This window comes from Mauremys reevesii, linkage group 3 (genome assembly GCF_016161935.1).
Source record: "Mauremys reevesii isolate NIE-2019 linkage group 3, ASM1616193v1, whole genome shotgun sequence".
NCBI classification, from domain to species: domain Eukaryota; kingdom Metazoa; phylum Chordata; order Testudines; family Geoemydidae; genus Mauremys; species Mauremys reevesii.
In genome coordinates, this window is record NC_052625.1 from 30128477 (window position 1) to 30152649 (window position 24173).

A 24173-nucleotide genomic window follows, 5' to 3' on the forward strand; every position below is an offset into this window, starting at 1 on the left:
TTCCTCTCCATAAGGGAAATTCTCCACTACCCAATTATGGCCAAACTTCTGAACATCACAAAGTGCAAAGACCATACTGGAGATTCTGCCCTTAAGTATATGACTAGGTTTGAAAAGAAGCTAGATAATGTATGACTGTTTCAGAACCAACCAATTAAATAACATAACGCTATGTGCTAGTGAAAGGTGTTGCGTTTCAGGGACCTTATAAGAATACCACAGTATCATACACACTGAAGTACCCCTGTATTACTAGTGTAAGATATAGTGGTTTTGACCACAGCTGGAGGACACTGTAGTGCTTCTTTATATGGGAGTCTCTGAGACCTGGAATCCTATATCCTATACAAAAGGTTCTAGTGAATGCTTCAGCAAAGTGTCTTGGCCCTTACATGGAAGGACGACATATAGGGCTGGGAATAGTTCAGTTTCGATTCCCATTTAAATTTTGGTCTCTGCTGAGACTGACAGCAAGGTAGCCAATTAACGTCAGTAATAGTGATTGTTAGATTGTCTATAGGGAATTGGACTGAGACCAACAATTCATTTCCCAAAGACCACCAAATGTCTTTCAGACACTAACAATTTTAGTCACTACGGACCAGCCTGTCAACCTGAATTGGATATGAATAAGTGAGCTAGAGATTAAGTACTTTGTATCATATTACTACTCTGTTGAGTCATCCAGTCCTATTCACATTAGCAATATCTATAGCAATGTATACTATGAAAAGAATCATTAAATCTCATGCTTCATAACATAAGCTTGTTGCCTGCTGGGGTTCAAGAAGAAATTCTCTACCCATCTCAAATGGCTAGGTGATTTGAAGAGTCGACACTGCTTTCCTCTGGAGCATTAGCTATTGTCAACTCTTGAAGGTAGGGCATCAGATAGAATAGAATAGTGGTCTGATCTGATATAGCAATTCCTACATTCCCACAAATAGTGAGTAATTATTTCCTTAGTAGGACTGGAATTGGTACATTTCAGTCCATTGCATTGGAAATAAGGCAAATAATAAAAATATTCCTTCTTTTTCTCATGTGAAATACATTGAAAATTAAACCCTAAGAGTTTTTCTGAAGTAGCAATCTGTCAATTGTTGTCTGACATATATATAATTTCTCTGAATTTATTATGGTAGACTTGAAAGTGGGAAGTTTCGGAAAGGTAAAAGAAAGTCAACAAAATACCAGAGCTATAGCACAAAGATTAATTTTATCCTCTTTCATTTCACATTCTTATCCACACTACTATAAAACCTACATAAGTTTACATTGTCTAAGCAGAAACTTCCAGTTTCTTTTGATTCATTAAAAGCTTTGCAGATATTGATTCCATATGATGATATCCCAATAATGCCTAGACCTGTTTCTTAAGCAAAGCAGTCCACTGTCACATGAAATCATGTATTCAAGGGCCAATTATGGTGAATAACTATTACAATGCAAGGTCATAGCAGCAGTATAAGAAGAGAAGCTCAGATTACTCCTGTAAATATGTGTTGGAAGTCATTAGCAAGATGCTCCCTCAGTTAACCATAAGATCCACAGAAACATGAATATATGTAGCATGATGTGTACTTTTCTGGTGAAATGATTCATGGTTTAATTACAGCTTCATAGCCATGACTATTCTTCTAAAAAGATTAGGACCACCGTGGTAGCATACAATGTGTTTTGTAAAATATGCCATAGTTAGCATTGTAAAAGATGTCATACTTATCAAACAGCTTACGTTGCTCATTGGTAACTTCCTGCATAAACAGGAACATTGGAAATATGTTTGTGATGAAATGAAAAAAAAATCTGTGGCAACCATAGGCAACTCTTTCCAGGCACAGTAAATATCCTGACTAAGCTGCAAAAGGAGGACAATTTATCAGCTGAAGCAGCAGGTTTCAAATCACTGAACATTATTTCCTATAATGCTTGAGAAACTCTCAGAACAGCAGAAAGCTATGCTCAACTACTTAAAGAAGCACAAGACAAACAAACAAAACTAATAAAAACCAGCTGCTGGAAAGAATCCAGTCCATTGAACTTGATAGCCAGTGATGAGTTCATAAACCACAGATACAATTAATTTGAAGAAAAATGTGACATCTCTGCTTTAGCACTAGAATATGAAAGTCTGCAAACCCCACAAAAAACAAAATCAAATGCTCAAGGTGGTACTATTAGTTAAGCTACATTGATGTGATTTCAAAAAATGATCATGTTAAATTACTTAGCACAAAATACTGAGTGATAATATTATTTCTACACTGCTTTTTTTTTTTAAATAGCATGCACAGGGCTTCATGGATGAGCCTCAGAAAGCAAGAAGTAGAGCTGATTTAGATATTTTGTGTTGACATTGGGGTGACCAGAGAGCAAATGTGAAAAATCGGGATGGGGGGGGCAATAGGAGTCTATATAAAAAAAAAACAAAATTGGGACTGTCCCTATAAAATCAGGACATCTGGTCACCCTAGTTGACATTTATTTTATTTATTTGCCATTAAAAATGGAGAAAGAGGTGATTTTTTGTGTGCTGACCAGTTGGAGAGTTTGTTTGGAAAATTTTCTTCAAACATTGCTTTGTTTGAAAAATATTAACTTTTTTCCCATTAAAAACCCTTGAAAATATTAATAATAAAGAAAACCAGGATATTTTGCCCATCTCTAGTTAGAAGGCTACCTATAGTAAAGCAATCTAAAGATGAGAGACCTAGACAAACAACTTTTGTTGAAAAGTCAGGCTCAAATTCTTATTCAAACAGGCTTCCTCATTGTATTCCGATTATTGCCTGTATATTGTTGTATTGGTAATAGTGGAGCTGTTTGGGAATATTCCAGCTACATATTTTTTTCTGTGGAAAATTCAGTTTCTGCTAAATCAAAATTTCCCATTGGATGTAAATTTCAAGTTTGGATCAGCTCTACTTTAAACCATATGCTTGCTATATTTGGTAATATTTATATATTTCTGTGATGTTCTCAAAAGTAAAAAAGGATACAAAATAAACACATTTAAAAAATGTTGACTGAACTTTTTCCAAATGTCAAGACATATTTGGTTTAGGTTTCTGTTCTAGTTCTGGATGAGGGCTATGGTTCATCTTTATTTTATCTCAACTTGTTTTCCTAGTTCACTTTTCACTATATTAACTAGGCAAAAAACATTTCTCATCACTGACAAAACTGATGGAAAATAAAAGTAAAATATTTACTAAGGATAGAGCTGGTAAAAAAAAAAGACTGTTTTCAGGAATTTTTGGATTTTTAATTCCCTGATTTGTTTTCATTAAAACAACATGTGAAAAAAAAATTCTCAGAAAACAAAACCTGAAGGCTTTTTTAGCCTTTGGGATTTTGCACCCATCCCGTCTTTTCTGCTGTCAAGAAGGGGAAGAAGATGTGGAGAAAGGGAAAGAAAAGGGGAAATAACATTTTCCAGGAATGTGTTATTTTTGGTTTTCTATGGAAGAAAATTTTTTAAAAGAAATTGCTTTTTTTCTTTAGAAAAAAGGTCACTTGCTGTGAAAAATAGTTGATATGGGTAATTTGGACTAGCTCTGTGGGTTAGATTTTGCCTCGAGATGACATGCTCAGACACAGTCAGAAGGGAAATGTATAACTCCCCTCATGCCCATGTATGGCCACTTGAAGCATCAGCTTGGGCACAAAAGAATAAGGGGCACTGTATATTCAGTCTCACCCCCGCCCCTCCCTCTTCTCTCCCCAAACACACTAAACTGGAACAAATGGGTAGGAAAGCTTTTGATAGAGTCTCCCACAGTATTCTAGCCAGCAAGTTAAAAAAGTATGGATTGGATGAATGGCCTATAAGGTGGCTAGAAAGCTGGCTAGATCGTTGGGCTCAATCGGTAGCAATCAATGGCTTGATGTCTAGTTGGCAGCCGGTATCAAGAGGAATGCCTCAGGGGTCGGTCCTGGGGCTGGTTTTGTTCAACATCTTTATTAATGATCTGGATGATGGGATGGATTGTACCCTCAGCAAATTTGCAGATGACACTAAACTGGGGAGAGAAAGAGATATGCTGGAGGGTGGGGATAGGGTTCAGAGTGACCTAGACAAATTGGAGGATTTGGGCCAAAAGAAACCTGATGAGGTTCAACAAAGACAAGTGCAGTCCTGCACTTAGGACAGAAGAATCCCATACACCACTACAGGCTGGGGACCCACTGGCTAAGTGGCAGTTCTGCAGAAAAGGACCTGGCAATTACATGTATATTACAAGCTGCAAAGGCAAGCAGTAAAGGAAAAAGAGTAAAGAAAGACATTGCCAGTAGTACAGGTGGTGTTAAGAGTAATGCTGCAGGGTCAAGGATACCACAATGATGGCAAAGAAAACCTCCTTTAGGGCCAAATCTAATTCTCACTGAAGTCAATGAAAGTTTTTCCATTGATTTTATTTGTAGTTGACTAGAGCCCTTGGTGCATATACTGAGATGCCATTTTCAATATAGAGAGTTAAGATTTACTGCTTAATAAATCAATCAAGCTTGTGAGTTTATTTTCTAAATTATTTGTATCAAACTGCTATGGAAAAAATGATACATAACCACTACATCACATAAGTGATACAGAAACAAATGTTGCTAATGTTCACCTAGTAAACAACTTACACACAATTCCCCCTTCCCGCCCCTCCTCCCCGACCCATGATCTTTTTAATTTGCTGCACTTGTTCAGCATAGAAACCAAAAGAGTTGCGAAGGCTGAACCAAAGAAATTTAAAATAAAACTTTGGGACAGAGTGGCCCACATCTCTTTTTACTGATTTTAGTAAATAATTCTAACGTGCTCTCAATGACACATCCATCGCTTCTCCCCTGTGAATCAGTCATCAGCCAAGACCTTCTATATCACGTGCTTTCGGGGGCAAAGGCTATTTGTTGATTTTTATGAACATCATTGTCTTCCAATTACTTGTAGAGAGAGAGAGAATTCCTGTAGTCATTGCCTCATAAAAGTGCCAGTAGCATATAAAATGTACTCAGAGTAGACAGAGCAGATATTTGAGGGCAGGTAGCTAAGATATTGTATTGCAACTTTACTCACTGCTGGCAATACCTTTTTCTTATTGTGCCAAGGAAAGCCTCATTATTTTGGGTGAATAATATTGTTCGTTCAGATGTGATTCCAACTATAGAGAAACAGGCAATGAAGATTTAACAGGAACCACAGCTTGTGTCTTCATTAGACCAAAATAAAGAAGTCGTTCCTGGAGCGTTTTTGAATGGTGTTGCATAGGACTCAGAGATAGTGATAGATATATTTGTGAACATCTTTCCCTTCATCCTTTTTTGTGCTCTTGATTTTCATCTATATTCCCAGCCATTGTTTTGATTTCCTCCCTCATTATAGAGGAAATTTTTCTTTCTTGTTTCCAGTGTCACTCTGTCCAAAATTATTGCTGCAGTTATTGAAGAGAATGTTGTGACACTGCACTATTTTGGCTTTACTCCTCCAGAAAGACACAACTAGGCATGGATTTAGACTGGGGGAATCTGAAGGCATGACACACATACTTCTCTGATTCCTTGATGTGCAATATGAAAATACAATGGCATGTCTCTGAGTCCTTGATGTGCAATGGTGTTGGGCATGCTTTTCACACAGTGCACTGCTGTAGTGCATCAAGTGTTTCAAAATAATCAAGCATATTACACTTGACACTTCTTTCCACCAAGCAATCAAAATGAGAAAAGTATATCAAGGGCATTGGGATGCACTGCAGGAAAAGTCCAGTCTCCAAAAAATGGAATGATCACCAGGCTTTCCACAAAACCCAATAAAACATAGATCAGGGGTTGGCAACCTATGGCACGTGAGCCGATTTTTAATGGCACGCTGGAGCCTGCCAGGACTCCAGCATGCCATTAAAAATCCTGCCCAGCCCGGCGAGCTCTCCTCTGCCCTCCACTCCCCCCGCGGGGGCAGGGAGCAGAAACATAGCCGTGTGCATGGGATGGGCAAATGGCCCCACTCTCCCGGCACAGCAAGCCGCGGGGTCCGCGCTCCCAGGCCACCTCATCCCTACCCCCACCCGGAGTACCAAACGGGAACTCCTGCACCCCCCCCCACATTCCTACCTGCACCTCTCACAAATGGGAGCTACTGGCCCGACCCTTCACCCCCAGGCCTGTGCTCAGTGCACTCCCACCCTCAGCTCAGTGCAGAGAGAGGAAGAGAATGGGCCAGAACCAGGGAGAAGGTAGGTACCCACTGTATGTGGGCAGGGCTGGGACCCCAGACTGGCAGCGGGCTGAGCGGGTCCGGCAGCCGGGATCCCGGCTGGCAGGAGCTGGCGGATGGAACCCCTGAGCGGCAGTGGGCTGAGGAGCAGCCCCTGGGCACGGCTGGCCCCTGGGCACGGCTGGCCCCTGGAGTCTATAAACGCTAGTTGGGATTTGTCCCTCAATGAACCGATGTGCAAGGTGAAGTTTCTCCTAGGGCGCAAAATATCCTTGCACCGGCCCTGCCCCAGGGGGTGCGTGCACCCCAGGTTAAGAACGACTGCACTAAACTGATCTGCATTTTAATTTAATTTTAAATGAAGCTTCTTAAACATTTAAAAAAACTTGTTTACTTTACATACAACAATAGTTTATAGACTTATAGAGAGAGACCTTCTAAAAACGTTAAAATGTATTACCATCACGTGAAACCTTAAATTAGAGTGAATAAATGAAGACTCGGCACACCACTTCTGAAAGATTGCCTACCCCTGATCTAAGTTATGTCCACACAGCCTCCACAGCACATGCATTGTAGCATGAGGCTTTTAAAACCTGCCTATGGCAGGGTGCTGTTGTTTTTTTTCCATCTTCAGACACTATTACTCTGGGACCAAATCTTCTCTTCCAGCATCTGCCTCTGCCATTCCCTAGGCCACTCACCTGCTCCAGACATAAAAGGGATGACCGTGTTACACCACCCCTGCAATACAATGTGACCCTTGTTCACAAACCTGCTTCATGTTAGTTCCATGAGAGGATGAACTCAGTCTGCCACCAGACAAGTTATCGAGAGAAGAGGAAAGTGGTGGCTTAGGCCCACTTTTTGTCACCTGTGAGACTTTATTATCAGTATCACATAGGAACTTGTATCTTGTATAGTCAATGGAACACTTTGGGGAAGAAAAGTAAGGTCTTTGGGATATTTCCTCTCTTGTAAGTGCAAATTCCAGCAGCTCCAAAACCCTTCACCTTAGCAACTGCAAATGGAAAGGACAACTTGTTCACTGCCAGAGTTTTTGGATAGTTTTCACTGAACTATTTGCTCTTTCAAGTGCTTTGGGATACTACCAGTTGTGCACTGTGTCAGGTGCTGCCTTCTTCCACACTTTCCATGCTGCTACCAAAAAAAGGCAAAGAAGTTATATGTATTTACAGGACTTAGAAGTGTGTAATTACAGGAGTGAACCTGGGTTAGAATGTCACTCTCTTTGGGGGAAATATATGACCTCAGCCCTATTGCCTGGCTCATTTCCGTCTCATCCGTAATACAAAGTTGGCTGAGATCTGCTGCTCATAGCACAGAGGATGTCTTCCATTGTGCCTTCCATACCCTCTATCATGAGGAAAAATGCTTCCATGTGGTTGTTTACTGGGCTCTCTCTATATCTTCATTCCTTTTCAGCATATAGCACAGATTACAGTTCTGCTTATCAAGAGAATTTATCAATGATATTCCTCCCCCTTGACTGACACTACTCATTCTTTTTAATATTCATGGGAGCTTTGAACACTATGCCATATACCAAAGGCAAATAGATGAGGTAGGTGCCAGAGAGTTAGCAGTTTTGATGGGCACAATGAGAAGGAGCACAGTGCAGATTCTTTTGCTTCTAATTTGACAGTATGTCATATTCCAGATTGGAGGTAAAACTCCTCAGACCTGCTGCTCCACTTTTCTCCAACTCCCCTGATCATACTGTGCTACCCACTACCTGCTGCCTTGTGGACTTTCCTCACCAGTCTTCAGTCTCCTCTCCTGCTGTTGCCATGCCATCCACCACTTCATACCTTTGCTGCACATGCTGTCCTATCTACCACTGTCCCCCTTGTGCTGCTGCTACGTCATTTCCCCTCCCTGCTGAATTTTCTCACCCAACTCCCTGCAGTAGAGCAAACCTATTTATGTTGGAAAAAAACTTCACATTTCACAGAAACTATTCTAAAATGGGGGTGGAGCTAAGTGGTCAGAAACATGAGAAGGAAGATGACTGTAGCAGCTGAGTTTTGAATAGAGTAAAGGGAGTGCTAGGGAGAGGGGTGTCTAAGTCACAATGTCTCTCAGGACTACTCTTGGCATGGTGCAGCTTAGAAACTTTGATCAAGAATGCACCTAAAGCCAGAATCCAGCTCTTAAATATCAGATTCTGATACAAGAAACGGATACAATAAAACTAGTGCCGGCTCCAGCTTTTTTCCCACCCCAAGTGGTGGGAAAAAAATGAATAACCCGATTGAGCTGCTGCCAAAGTGCCGCTGAGGAGCAAGACAGTGAGCGAAGTACCCGCCACTGAATTGCCACTGATCTGAAGCGGGCCAATTGAGCTGCCGCCGAAGTGCTGCCACCACTGCTCGGGACGTGCTGCCCTCACAACGGACACACTGACGCCCCTTTCCATTGGCCGCCCCAGGCACCTGCTTCCTTCACTGGTGCCTGGAGCCGGCCCTGAATAAAACACACCAAAGAGAACTGACAACCCCAGTGATAGTACTTCTCCTGACTTTAATATTTTGTTAGGAAGAGGAAGTGGAAGGCATCAGTATTGCAGATTAAAAACTAAAGCAATCTGTTTGTCCAATGTACTGTGAGGGAAAGTTGGTGGTGCATGCTAAATAGTAAATAATAAAATCTAATTGCCACATAAATAAATGTGTGTGGTAATCCATCTCTCATAGAATCTACCCTATGCCAATTACTTCATACTGGGGGGAGGTGGTTATGCTGTGAGTGGGGGTGAGGTGTTCAAGCATTCCAAATGCCCTTTATTGTACTCCTGCACTCAACACACCTGCAAACTGCATACAACTAAAATGCAGACAAAATACCATGAAGCTGTCTTTTCATGCTGTACGGTATCCAGATTTCCCTTCCTGTTTCCTGTAGACAGTTCCTCCATAATCACGCACTCACTCTCTGACAGAAAACACTTAATACTAGCCCAGTTTATGTTTTCAAGAGGTACACAAAAAGGGATTCCTCTGTATGTGGATCATCCCTGTCCAGTTGAAAGAGAGATTTTCAGGGGTCAGTCATCTCTCCAGAACTCTTCCTCCTTCCTAGGGCTTCACGTGGTCCCCTACATAGACCATTAAGCAGTTATCAAATGTTAAAAAGCTTTGACACTCTGAATGTGTACTGGGACTGAATCTGATAGAAGTGAAAGGCTTAGTATCCTATTACCAAGCCTCACCCCTCCAATTGCCTTCCAATAGTCTACAAAAACTATTACATGAATCAGCTACTACTGCAATGAGGCTGCTTAGTCAGCACTCCAGGACCCTTTAAGGGAGTTACACAGTACTACTAGTACTGCATATTTTGAAGAAAAGATTTGGAATGTGCCTCTCAGAGAATTCAAGGAGTAGGTTCAAAAAAATCTAGCTCAGATAGGCTTAAACCAAGTTCATGGGTTTATTTAGAGATCAGGAAAAACTGTCAATTCTTGGGGGAAGGGTTTTAGGCCATGATTGCAGACAGACAGACCTCCTCAAAAGGTTCAGATACTGGTAATTAGGATACATTTTGAATAACCTCTTAGATGCATTTCAAAGCTTCACACATTACTGGTATAAACCTATGGATTTGGGCATTTCAGAAGGCTTCAGAGGACAGCATCCAGACCACCTAAATCAACTGGGTGCTGAGTAGATGAGTTGGGGGGTGGGGACAGAAGGAAGGAATTTCCACAGCTACAGAGCAGCTGCAGAATTGCACTGCACTGTAGCCAACTATAGAGATTTTATTGAGACTATCCTGACCTTTGGTGATTTTCTTAAATCCCTAGCTTCAGGAGTCATTTGATTAGATGAGTATCTCAGCTTTGATTAAAACACAAGTTTCTAGTCATCACAGCTTTAGAAAAAAGCTTGAAAAAGTGACCCCCCCAAAGGCTCAAACACTAGAAGATCATAGAATCATAGAATATTAGGGTTGGAAGAGACTTCAGAAGGTCATCTAGTCCAGTGGTCTCCAAAGTGGGGTGCACGCACCCCAGGATGTGCGCAAGAGGATCCTCAGGGGTGCACGGCAAGAGGAGTGCTTTTTTTTTGCTTCAGCGCGGCAGGGGGTGCGTGCTCAAAAAATTTTTACTGATAGGAGTGTGTGATCAAAAAAGTTTGGAGACCACTGATCTAGTCCAATCCCTTACTCAAAGCAGGACCAACCACAACTAAATCATCCCAGCCAGGGCTTTGTCAAGCCTGACCTTAAAAACGTCTAAAAATGGAGATTCCACCACCTCCCTAGGTAACCCATTCCAGTGCTTCACTACCCTCCTAATAAAATAGTGTTTCCTAATAGCCAACCTAGACCTCCCTCACTGCAACTTGAGACCATTGCTTCTTGTTCTGTCATCTGCCACCACTGAGAACAGCCAAGCTCCATCCTCTTTGGAACCCCCCATCAGATAGTAGAAGGCTGCTATCAAATCCCCCCTCACTCTTCTCTTCTGCAGAATAAATAAACCCAGTTCCCACAGCCTCTTCTCATAAGGTGGTGGAGGAATCGCTATTCTTAGAGGTTTTTAAGGCCCAGCTTGACAAAGCCCTGGCTGGGATGATTTAGTTGGTGTTGGTCCTGCTTTGAGCAGGGGATTGGACTAGATGACCCCCTGAGGACTCTTCCAACCCTAATAGTCTATGGTTCTAAGTCACCTGTCCCTGCCCCCTAATCATTTTAATTGCCCTCCACTGGACTTTCTCCAATTTGTCCACATCCCTTCTGTAGTGGGGGTGGGGGTGGGGGGCAAAACTGGATGTAATACTCCAGGTGTGGCCTCACAAGTGCCGAACAGAGGGGAATAATCACTTCCCTCATTCTGCTGGCAATGCTCCTACTAATACAGCCCAATATCAAATCAAAAGAACCACATTAGTATTTTTAAAAATGCATGGTTCTTATGCCAATCTTATTGTTTTTGTGGAGGGCAACTAATGATTTCTGAATGCTTGGCATTAGTAATACTGCCAGTGTAGACCAATGGCTGGAGTAGCTTTCATTCACCTGCACACTGTGGCAAGGCACCCCTTCTGCCTCACCGGACTTAGCGCTCCCTCCACCCCCCCACCCCCCCCACTCCCCGCACACTCTGGAGTGTATCTGTCTTCCCTCTTTGGGGTTTGTTTCTCAGAGCCTTCCCGGTAGGCCTCAGGGCAGACCTGAGGAGTGCTCCTCTGTCAAAGAAAGGGAAAAAGTCTGTAATGCACTGAAACAAAAAGGGCCCCTCACTGGGCAGGTGTTGTCCTGTTACTGGCCCCAGGGTGTCAGTCCTTCCCTAAACAGGCACTGGGTTTGGGGTGTTTTCCTTATGGACACCGTCTGAGTAGGTAGTAGCATAGGGTTTCCATGGCCCACTTTACAGCAAGGCATTTCTTCTCTACCACGGCATACCTTTGTTCTCTGTACAGGAGTTTCCTACTAAGGAATAGGACTGGATGTTCTTCCTCTCCTAGCATTTGAGAAAGTACGGTTCCCACTCCGACCTCGGAGGCATCCGTTTGTAATACAAACTCTTTCTCAAAGTCTGGCGTTACTACTACTGAATTACTACAGAGGGCGGTCCTCAGATCTGTAAATGCTTCTTCAGCAGCACTGGTCCATTTCACTATTCTGGGCCTCTGGCTTTTATCAGGTTCGTCAACAGGTATGCTCTGGTAGCAAAGTGGGGAATGAATCGCCTGTTGTACCCTACTATTCCCAGAAATGCTCTGATCTGTTTCTTCCAGATTGGTCAGGGCCAACTTTGTATTGCCCTAACTTATTCAATTGGGGCTTCACTACACCCCTTCCCATGATGTAACCAAGGTATTTGGCTTCAGCTAGCCCTATTGCACATTTGGAGGAATTTGTAGTGAGACCTGCATCCCTCAGGGTATCTAATACTGCCTCCACCTTTTCTAGGTGTGTCTCCCAGTCTGGGCTATGTATGACCATATTGTTGAGGTAAGCAGCTGCATACTTAGCATGTGGATGTAACAGCTTAATCATGAGCCACTGGAAGGTTGTGGGAGCCCCGTGTAATCCAAAAGGGAGGAGAGTATATTGGCACAATCTTTCTGGTATAGAAAAAGCAGTCTTCTCCTTGGCTTCCTTGGCCAGAGGGATTTGCCAATAACCTTTGGTCAGGTCGAGAGTGGGACAGGAATTGTGCTTTTCCCAACTGGTCGATTAGCTCATCTACCTGAGGTATGGGATAATCGAACTGGGACACCTCATTTAATTTCTGGAAGTCATTGCAGAATCTCATGGTGCCATCTGGCTTAGGTACCAGAATGATTTGACTGGACCACTGACTATGGGACTCCTCAATGACTCCTAGCTCCAACATACTCTTAACTTCGGTCCTAATCTCCTCTCTTTTTGCCTCTGGGATCCAGTATGGCTTAACATTCACCTTTACTCTGGGGTCCGTGATGATATGATGATGAGTTTCAGTGGTTCTGCCTGGCTTCTCCAAGAACACATTGTGGTTTTGCTAAACCATATTGGTGACTTCTGCCTGTTGTTCAGGGGTCAATTCAGGGGATATTCTTACTTGCCTCTGTGGTTTATTTTCTTGGGTCTTTAGGGTGATCACATAAGCTCCTCTGTCCTGCCAGGGTTTCAACATGTTGACATGGTAGATCTGCTCTGGCTTCTGGCGATCAGGCTGTCGAACCTTATAGTTGACCCCCACAAAAAAAGGCTTCTATTATTTCATGTGGCCCCTGACATCTGGCCTGGGGCTTGCTTTCAGCTGTGAGCACCAGCCCCATTACCCGATCACCTGTCCGGAACTTCCAGACCTTCGCTTGGCGATTGTAATAGGTCTGTTGGGCCTCTTGTGTTTTTTCCATGTGTTCCCGCACTGTGGGGGTGACTTGGGCTATCCTTTCCCGCAACTGTATCACACGTTCAATAATGTTTCTCCCCTGGTTAGGCTGTTCTTCCCAGTCCTCCTTGGCAATGTCCAGTATGCCGTGGAGATGGCGACCGTATAGCAGCTCAAAGGGGGAGAACCTTGTGGATGTTTGGGGAACTTCCCTTATGGCAAACATCAGGTGAGGTAGGAAGGTATCCCAATTCTTCCCATCCCGGCTCACCACTTTCCTTATCATGTTCTTCAGAGTCCTATTGAAGCATTTGACGAGGCCATCAGTCTGTGGATGGTAGACTGACGTTTGTAGGGCCTGTATGTGGAGCATTGCACACAGGTCCTTCATCAATTTTGACACAAAGGGGGTTCCTTGATCCATTAAGATCTCTTTGGGTATCCCTACCCTAGAGAAACATTATGTTATGGAGGGCTTCTGGGTATCGGATGGCATAGTCCAGACGAACGAGCACGCACTGATGGCCTCGGGCTGACTTCTCCAGTGGGCTATCAGGTCCATGGCTATCCTCTCAAATGGGACTTCAATAATTGGCAGAGGTACCAGAGGGGCACTTAAGTGCGGTCGTGGGCCATGTAATTGACATTCTGGGCAGGAGGAGCAATATTGTCAGATCTCAATATAAACTCCTGGCCAAAAGAACCTTCATAGGATTCGGTCAAGGATTTTCTTTATCCCTAGATGCCCTCCAAATAAATGGCTATGAGCGAGGTCCAGCACTGCTCTCTGGTGTCTTCAAGACATCAGGTGCTGCTCCACTTCTTGATCTTGCCTTTGGACTACTCTATATAACAGGTCCCTTTTTATCATGAAGCATGGCCCTGAGCCTTTGTGTTTCCCCTCCACTGGTACCCCAGTCACCTCAACTACCTCCCTTCTAATATTGTCATACAGCAGATCATCGGCTTGGTCTTGCCCGAAATTTCTAAATGAGGGCCAATATGCTCAAAATCAAGGGGATGTATTCTGTGCTGTAATTGAAATCAATATATTTGAAAATTTAGAAAAACATCCAAAAATATTTAATAAATTTCAATTGGCATTCTATTGTTTAACAGTGTGATTAAAACTGTAATTAATCGTGATTAATTTTTTAGTTTGTATTTTTGTTTCCCCTCCAGGGTTGGCCTCAGCAGAACTGGGTCCAGCTTATGGCTCATCAACAACCTGAGTTGCCCTCCTGCCAGCTGGATGAAAATGCCTCCCTATGAGTGCAACCTTTTGGTTCCTAGCCAAGATCCTGGTTCCCAACCTTTTGTCCGCGCTCCTTTCTCACCTAGTATTCTGGGGCTTCCCAGTTGCAGAGAACAAGTCCTGGGCAAATTCAGAGAAAAACAGGAGAGGGCTACCTACTGGGGCCACAGTATCACTCTTGGGGTCACTACCCTCCTCGGACTCACCCACTGGAAGTAGATTCCCAAAGTCTCATCCGATGAGGATCGGATATGGGAGTTGAGGGACCACCCCTGCTGCGGTACTCCCCTGAACTTCAATTTGTACAGGGATGGTTGGATAGTAGTTGACAGTGCCATGTACACAGGTTATCCCTGTGTGTTTGGCCCGAGACAGCTGGTCCTGTCCTACTAGTTTCCCTGAGACCAGCATGACAGCACTCCTGGAGTCCACTAATGCAATGGTCTTTATGCCATTCATCTTAACTGGTCGCGTGTACCTATGCAGGGTCATCACAACCAACACAAGGTTGATTAAGCCACGTGGGACTGCATGACCACCCAGGTTGCATTGCATGGGCTCCTCAATGTTAGGACATTGGGCCACGATATGCCCTAGTTCTCTGCAAGCATAACACCTATATCCCGCTTGGGATATCCTCCTAATCTTTGGGCTATAATGCACCGAAACAAAAGGGGAATACTTTTCCCTGGGCCCCTCACTGGGGCAGGTGTTGTCCTGTCACTGGCCCCAGGGTGTTAGTCCTTCCCCTAAACAGGCACTGGGTTTTGGGTGTCTCCCCTATGGGGAGGAGTACAGTCTCTCACACTGGAGAAGCTTATCTCCCTGCTGCCCCCAGCCTTGCTTTCAATGGAAAGCAGAAATGGAAGCCTACATTATAGCAAATCCTCAGGCCACACTCTTGACTTACTTGCCTACTCATGGAGAATACCACAAAGTGGGATTCTATGCTGCACAGGAACTATGCGTCTCTTAACTCCTACCCCAATTCCCCTACACATTTCAGTCACACTGGTTCCACTGTCATGGTACATTCTGTAACTAGGAAAGCACTGGCAGGGTTTGTCATTGTATGTGGGGACCTTAGATTTTAAGAGAGAGGAGGTGAGTCAGGTTATGAAGAAATATGGAGGATGACATCTCACCCATGATGTTTACAGGTAACAGTATCTGGAATTCTGCCTCTAGAAAAAAAAAAAGCTATTTCTGCATGGAGAGTTCACATCCCTCTGGCAAGGTCACTGGAATTAACTTATGCATGTTGATTTGGGAAAAGTTCATGGCTAATGCTTGTTCATTTGTACAAGTCTGCATTTTTAAATAAAATGTTGTTCTTTGCTTTTCAATAAAGCATTGGGTCTCGGGCTACTTCTACACTACCTTGGGTGTGATTACTAGGTCTCAGACCCACTCATGCTAGCTCTCATGGAGGCAGAATTCTAAAAATAGTACTGTAACTGCAGTAGTATGGGCAGTGGTGAGTGGTGGCATGGGCTAACTGCTCTGAGTACATACCCACAAGGTTCAGACCGGTTTGTATGTGGGCCACCAGTCTGTGCTGCCACTCTCCTGTGCTACCACAGGAGCACTGCTATTTTTGGCCTGCTAGCTTGATGTGAGAAACACAAGTAAATCTACGCAAACTAGCTCCAAGTGTAGATGTAGCCTTCATAAATGGGAAAGACCAGAGACTTTGTGAGAAGGAGAAATACATAATGTGGCAAAATTAATACAGGGCTGATTATAAAACAATAGGAACAAATGTTGTAGAAAATTGAAATCACTTCAGGTTCAATTTCCACTGCTAGAACAATTCACTTTTCCATTAACAAGATGGTTTAGTTCAGCCTTGCAAAATTCTGTCCACTCTATCCACTCACCCAGCATGAGTAACATATTTTGACAGCCAAGTAAAATATTATTAGGTTATTTCATTATCACCAGGCATCATGGTAAAATATGTAGATTTGTGCACACATGGGCTACTAAATCTTCATAGCAAGTTTGAAAGGATGTTTTAATTGCTAAGTAGGGGCATTGGGCCAAATATATACATCTCTGAAATCACTGGAGTTACACCAGCAGTGAATTTGACCAGTTTCCTTTCAGATGTTTCAGATTGTAGGCTGTTCCAGACTGTTAAAGAGGCAGAAGAGAAGGAAAATGAAAGCAGAAACATTGCAAAATTGAATGAAGAGACAGATGACAGAGGGCCTGAGCTGAAGTAAGGATGGAGGCATGAAGCACCCAAGCTATCCATGAGATACCCTTGAGGCTGCACAAGTAGTTCAGGCAGATGCAGGTCAATGTCAAACTGATCTGAGCTGGAACAAAATGTTTCAGCATTTCTGAATCAAAATTTATTCCAACTTTTCATTCTGTGGAAAAAAAAAAGACATTTCAACTTTTTGTTCCGATTTTGGATGAAAGCAAATGTTGAAGTATTGGAATTTCCTATGGTAAAGTAATTCTAATTTTTGGCCTAAAAAGTTAACGTCAGGGTCAAGCATAATGCTGAGATTACGCACAGTAGAGGCAAATGGCTGGCTAAAGTTTAGGAGAGAAAGAGGAGACAGAGTTATGTTTGAGGATGTTTCTCTTCCAAAGATGTACATCTGCTTTTGAAGCATTTAATAGAAAGAAGCGGAGACAAAACCATGAGTTGGGTTTATCAACACAGGCAAAGGCTGGAGACAAAGGAGTTACAAAAGGCAGTGGTGCTGGAACAATTTGTATAACGGTGGTCCTGAGAGCCATTGAATCAAACTAAGCCCTGTATATGATGAAAACCACTTCAAGGCAACGGGTGCAGCAGCACTCTGAGTTCCAGCACCTATGACTAAAGGTGTTGAAAAATTTATAGTTGAATGAGGACAACATTTTCCTTTGGCAGTAGTAAGGGACCCTGCAAATGATGGGCCCTCAGTTACACTCAGGCAACCCCTCAACTTCACTAAGATTGTTGAATTATTTTAAACACAGCAGGTAGGTCACCCAAACTTGCATGGCTTCTGAGAGCACAATGTCAAGTAGAGGAAACAAAGAGGAAAAAAGTATATTTAGATAAGAATGCTGGAAATTTTAAATTGTGGACTGGACTTTATGAGTGTGTGAACCATATGAGCTATACTGAAAACAGGATAGGGAGTATAACCAAAAAACTCACACTGAAGAAAACTTTGCCGTAACTCTGCAGGTATGCATGCCTGAATTATGCTGCTTTTGTTGTTAAGACTCATTTCTCTTCATAGGCTGTTATAATTGTACACACAAACACAGGAACAAATCAGAATAATGAGGCATTAACCCAGTCTGCTCATTTTCTCTTCTAAAAGAAATAACTCATTTTTTTCCATTCTAAGCACACTAATACCTCTCCATCTCCTGTTTTGTTGTTTACTTGAATATCCAGCAGTTGATGGATATTATGACTATGTCTACACTAGGGAATTTAACAAAATGATTTCAACCAGTGGTTAGCTCCCATTCAGCTGATCTGGTGTCAGAAGTGGTGGGGGCCAAGGTATATACAAGCTTCCCATGGGCAAGCCCTTTTGTACACATTAGTGTTCCTGCTAGTGCTAAGTCCAATTATGTTGAACTGGTGGTAGAACCTGTGGAAGTTTGGCTGTGCTTAACATGTACAATCAAGTCAGCAGGACTACTCACCTGAGTCATGTTAAATAGATGCATAAGTGTTTGCAGGATCAGCTTGTAATACAATAGAGCAGTGCTACTGTCATTTAAAAGAAATAAAGAATGGTATGGAAGAATAATTCAAAAGGGAATAAAAAAAGGAAGAGGAAATACCAGTGAAATGTAATGGGGGTTTCCCATTAAAGAATGCCCAGTCTCCCATTTGACTTGTTAAAATTCATCAGCTTTATGAAACAAAACCCCCACTCACTTTATATGTCCTATATCATGATTTAATTATGCCGATGAAACAAGACATACTAATTCATTAAAAATAAAAAAAACCCTCAATCACATAGTACTGCTGGCGAGAGAAAGACTGAGAACCTGTATTATGATAGAAAGTCTGTTTGATCAAGGTCACTTACTGTATCATGAGGATTGTTATTCTTTTACCCAAAGATTTTTTGCTGTGTGGCAAATTACATAAAACTTCCACCAAAAAGTCAGTGTCTAATATAATTCACCTCCCTAGTTTAAAATGTTGATACACCTTTATACTCCTTAGTATTTGTGCAAATGTGAAGAAAACAAAGGAATGTTGGATTTCATAGTCTATCCTGTCAGGAGCATTCCATGAATACAGCAAGCAGCATATTTTGTGACATTATAGTGCCCTCTAGTGTCTTATTAAGTATAGTATCAGAGGGGTAGCGTGTTAGTCTGGTTCTGTAGAAGCAGCAAAGAATCCTGTGGCACCTTATAGACTAACTGTTAGTCTATAAGGTGCCACAGGATTCTTTGCTGCTTATTAAGTATAGTATCTTTAACTCAACTAATTTTTATAAAGTAACATAACAAAAAGCCCAACAACACTATATCTGAACAATATTAAGATGTAGCTGTGACACAATAAAATAAGTAAAAAATGTTTAACTTCTCTTATCAGCTCATGACAATATGCATATTCCAAGTTGTATCTATCTGCTTAATATACACCTGTACCCCGATATAACACGACTCGATATAACACAAATTCAGATAGAATGCGGTAAAGCAGTACTCCAGGGGGGCGAGGCTGCACACTCCAGCGGATCACAGCAAGTTCGATATAATGCGGTTTCACCTATAAGGTGGTAAGATTTTTTGGCTCCCGAGGATAGCAGTATAACGAGGTAGAGGTGTACTGTCAAAATCTGGTTTTATAGTCACATATATATTCTCATTCTCTCTCTCTCTCTCTCACACACACACACACACGCATGCACGCACACACACTTGCAGAGCCAGAATAGCTGTGGAAAAACAAGCTGGATTTTTTTCTGTCTCATTCTTCAATAATAACTTTGAAAATCTGATTCTGATTCCTGAATGGAATTGTCCATAATTAGAGCAAAGATACAGAAAGAAGAAAGAACACTGTTTGATTTTCAAATGCCCCAATGAAGCTGCAGCACTAATAATTAGAAAATCTTGATTAGACTTGTAAACAAAGCATTTTTTATAAGGAAGCCACTGATGGGAAAGTGAAATATCAAACGTGAAATATCATAAAATCCACAGTAATTATCAAGGTCAGCTCATTATCTTTAACTCAGAAGGTGGTTAAAAGAAAACGCAGTGAGCTCAAGATGGAATATTAATATCAACTTTGAATTTCCTGCATTTTGCCAATTAGTATCATAACCTGAATGTTATGAAATGTAGATTTCTTCATCTTAATTTATTAGTTTTGTATCTCCTAAGAAATATATTTTTTATATAAAAGAAGTTATAAATTACAGAATATTCTACCATGAAATCAGAATGAATTTTCTTTGTTATATACAACGTGTAGAATTTTTTTTAAAATATATATTTACACATTATTTCAAATATGCATTGTATTCATAAGAGCCATTCTTGCCAATCAAATTACTATTTAGTTCACTCACTCACACAAAATTTGGTTGACAAGATTATCTTTAAAACAGTTATATATTTAAATGAGATCTGTACCTACACAAACGTACACATATATTTAATGTGCCAGGCATCTGATATTTCAAAATGTTACTTTTATTTGAGAATTAGCAAAAAACTGTGCTTTTCATGCAAGATATTATACCACATTATAAGAATTAGCATGTGATTGAACAGAGCACTCAGGGCAATACAGTATTTACTTCCCTCATTTACAAGCTCTAGTAAACGGGCTGTATGGGAAATACTAAATAACGGGCTTCAGGTCAGAATTTCTCCCAAACCACAAGTAAGGACAGGGCAATTTTATATCGCTACGCTTCTACTCCAGCTCTTGGACTGTGCTCTCTGTGACTGTTTGTGGCATCTAGGACTGTGAAAATAATTTTTAGAATTCTACAGTGAGGATGTGATTCTCAATTTAATTCTGTAGAATTTTAGAGTAATTTCTATAGATTTATTTAATTCCTATAGGCCTTTGCTGCTTTAATCCTTATTAATTTCAGCTATTGGATTTTTTTTTCACAGGGTCCGAAAGCCTTCTGTTCTTTCCACTCTCTTGTCTTCCTGTCTAGTGTAAAGTTGAAATTTTTTCTCTACATTTTTGGTCTTACATAACCATGCAGAATTACTGAACTGAGAGTGTAAGAATAATGAGAAGAAACTGATTTCACGTGGACATATTCATTATTATCAGTTATAATAATCTTTATATAGCACCATAAACTTAAATTACTCTTGACAAATATAACTACCCATCTGCAAAGTATCCCACCACACATTACACAAGAATTATTGTACTTACTTTTGAGGTCTAAGTTTCTGGCTCCTGCTGTGCTTTGTGTTGTGATTTTAGTGTCAATCTTCACAGTATGAAGATTATTGGTATCCCTCGATATCATCACATTGTGCCACTGATTGTCATTCAGAGGTTTATTAGAACTTCCTTTGATGAGATTCGCACCATTTCCCAAATCAAACACATAGTGTAAATACCTGGATAAAGATTTTTTTTTAAAAAAAAGTTAGTTTTTCTTGTATACCTGAGAAGGTACAAATTAAGGCACCCTATATTTTGTTTCCTTTTTTTCCCCCAGTGTAACTGGCAAGCAAGGAGAATAACTATGAGTATGAGGGGCTGGATTCTCAAATGGGGTAAATGAACCTAGCTCCAGTGAAATCAACACTGACTTATTCTAGCTAAAGATCTAGCCCCAGGTTTCTAACTATTGCTGAAGCAGCAGGGTGCATTAGCATTATTTTTTGTCTATGTCCTATACAAACTATATTATTACTTGTTTTTCATATTTAACTAAGTTTCAGCATGAAAAGAAAAAAAGATTCAGAGAATGTTTATCAACCAGATTCTAAAAAGTTAGGGAAGTCAAGTTTTTAAACCTAAACCTCATGATTTTAACATGTCTAAAGACTGCCAAACTATTTTGCTTATGGCACAGTTAGCTGTGTACATACCCTTTAACTAATTCAACTACAATGAAATCATTTCCATCTCCACTGTTATAGAGTATCAGTCCATCCAGTGATGTTGTTTTGAACTGGAAAAAAAGGTGCATAGATGTGTAGGCTTGTAGTGTGGCCAGTGCAACATAGCTTGCTTTTGTTTTGAAGGTGACAGGATCTGCTATGATATTCCTGAACCCAAATCTGGCATTTAGCTCACAATAATCAATGTCTCCGTTTTTACATAGGTCAATGTATGCCATGCCGTTAAATGTGAGACTCTGCAGATGTCCAATGAAATTAGAGGGAACAGAGGACAGGTAGCGGCGTTCTGTTATTATTCCTGTCTCTATGTTATGGAATTCCAGTCTCGTGTGATCACCAGCCATTTGACCTTAAAACAACAATAATAAACAATGTTAGTGTCTGAAATGGATGCAAGTGAAGTGGTTGCAAATCCATAATAATTTTAAAACCTGCAGGACTGTTACATTTTAAAAACACACAGGCACAGGTAAACATACAATTATCTAAACTGATCCAAAGCCTATTAAAGTCACTGGAAGATTTTATGTTGCCTCCAATAGGTACTGGATCAGGTCTCAATGTGCACCCCAAACATGTGCACAATAAGCCCAGGTCTACACTACAAACGTACCTTGGTATAAGTACGTTGCTGAGGAGTATGAAAAATCCACACCCCTGAGGACACAATTATTATATTGATCTAACCTTCAGTGTAGACAACACTACGTCAACAGGAGGGCTTCTCCTCTCAACATAGCTATAACCTCTAGCAGAGGTGGATTAACTATGTCAACAGGAAAAACAGCACCCTTTTAAGTGTAGATCTGCCTTAATATTGTTTGTTAATGAGACCATAGATTCTGGTTTCCTTCAGCTACCTGTGCAAATTTCTTTTATCAGGAGCAAGTTTAATCTGTGTGGCATGTAGTGTATGGGACTGCAGCTCAGGCTAAATGAGATAAGAGCTAAAACCACTCTAAAAATTTTGGGTCACATCTGAAAAACAGTTTTTGTCACCCCTTCCCCGGGAGGCCTGGGTCAACAATAACATCACACTCCCTGTCAGTACCCGGCCTGAGCCAGGGAAGCTAATGATCCAAACTGCGGACCAAATTCAGTGATGAATCTAGGTCACATGCCACCTGAGGCATATTGTGCATATGCAGAGAAGAAGACTCCCTTCCCCTCCTCCCTCAATAGTAACTCACTATTTTCACACAACTATCCAAAGGTATTTTGGAGCATGTTAGCAACATTCACAGATTTATATGATGACATCCTGCCCCCATTGAAGTGAACAGGAGTTTTGCCATTGTCTAAAGTGGGTCAAGGATTTCGCCCAAAGATTTAAAAAAGCCACCGGAGATTATGATGATTATCTGCTAGGATGGGCAGAGATGGTGTCCCTAGCCTCTGTTTGCCAGAAGCTGGGAATGAACAACAGGGAATGGATCACTTGATGATTACGTGTTCTGTTCATTCCCTCTGGGGCACCTGGCATTGGCCACTGTTGGAAGACAGGATACTGGGATAGATGGACCTTTGGTCTGTCCCAATATGGCTGTTTTTATGATCTAGTCTGACCTCTTGAATAATAGAGCCTATAGAGACCCAGTAATTCCTGCATCAAACTCAATAACCTGTTGTTGAACTAGACCCTATCATTTAGGAAATATATCCAGTCCTGATTTAGAGATTTCAAGTGATGGAGAATCTACTATATGGTTCTACAATGGTTAATTATCCACTTTGAATTTGTATCATTTCAACTTCCAGCCACTGCATCTTCTTATGCCTTTGCCTGCTGGATTAAAGAACCCTCTTCCATTGGAAACCTTCTCCTTGTGTAGATACTTACAGACCCTAAACAAATCATCTATTAATCTTTATTTCAGTAAGCTAAGTTGGCTCCTTACATCTTATACTTATACATCTTTCCAGCCTTCTTGTGGCTTTTTTGAACCATTTGCAATTTTTCTAACATATTTTTCTAGATTTGGACACCAGAAATGGATGCAGTATTCTAGTAATGGTCTCACTAATAATCCCTAATGATTGTTTGGATCATATCACAAAATGAACCAATTCATGTGCCATAAAAAGGTGTATTGGGGAATGGGAGGGTGTGGGTGGGAGGTGCTGTGGTATTCTTAGTACCCCCAGAATCCTGCTGAGGAAGCAGAGTCCAGCTTACTTGTTCTTTCCAATCTAGTCATTGTGTTACATTGGTTTATATCAGTTTATTGGTAGGCTATTTTCACAAGGAAATGGGCTAGACAATAATTATTTTGGTTTAATCAAGGTTCAGAGTCTTCTGTACATTTGCAGTTGTTCTCCAGATCGGTGGTAGCAGTGGGGCACATGCATCAATTGTGCAAAGCCAGAAGTCTGGCTCTAGCAGCATACGTCCCTTGAATGTATTCCTCATGTTTTGTCAAAGAGCCTGAAAAGCAGGGTTTCAGTGGGCTTAGACAATTAGGGCAGGTAACGTCTTGCAGTTAGCCTCTTATCTGCATCCTTTCAGGTGTACACATATGCATGGCCCAAGCCAGATTTACAGCCTACACATTTTTACATATGTCAGCTTTAGGATGCAGCTTGGGTGATTAATTAAAAATCTATATTTAATCAAAATATATACCAGAGAGCTCTCAAAAGAAATTGTTAAAACAAGACAAAATCCATTTCCTTGTGCGCATTACTTACTTCCTCCACTTCACTCAGGCTGGAAAATGAAATTGAATTGTTCAGATACACTTTTGTGCTTATAGTCA

General features: G+C 41.3%; 1 protein-coding gene across 18 annotated transcripts in view; it reads right to left on the reverse strand.

Annotated features, from left to right (window-relative positions):
* The window catches only part of NRXN1 (neurexin 1), a 1269767-nt gene that overhangs the window by 602939 nt on the left and 642655 nt on the right, over nt 1-24173 (reverse strand). For all 18 annotated transcript variants that reach the window (XM_039529862.1, XM_039529854.1, XM_039529856.1 and 15 more), the window contains 2 exons: nt 21385-21766; nt 20717-20907 (listed from right to left, as the gene is read on the reverse strand). In XM_039529862.1, coding sequence (XP_039385796.1) covers nt 20717-20907; nt 21385-21766 — 573 coding nt within the window. The remainder of the gene's footprint in view (nt 1-20716; nt 20908-21384; nt 21767-24173) is intronic.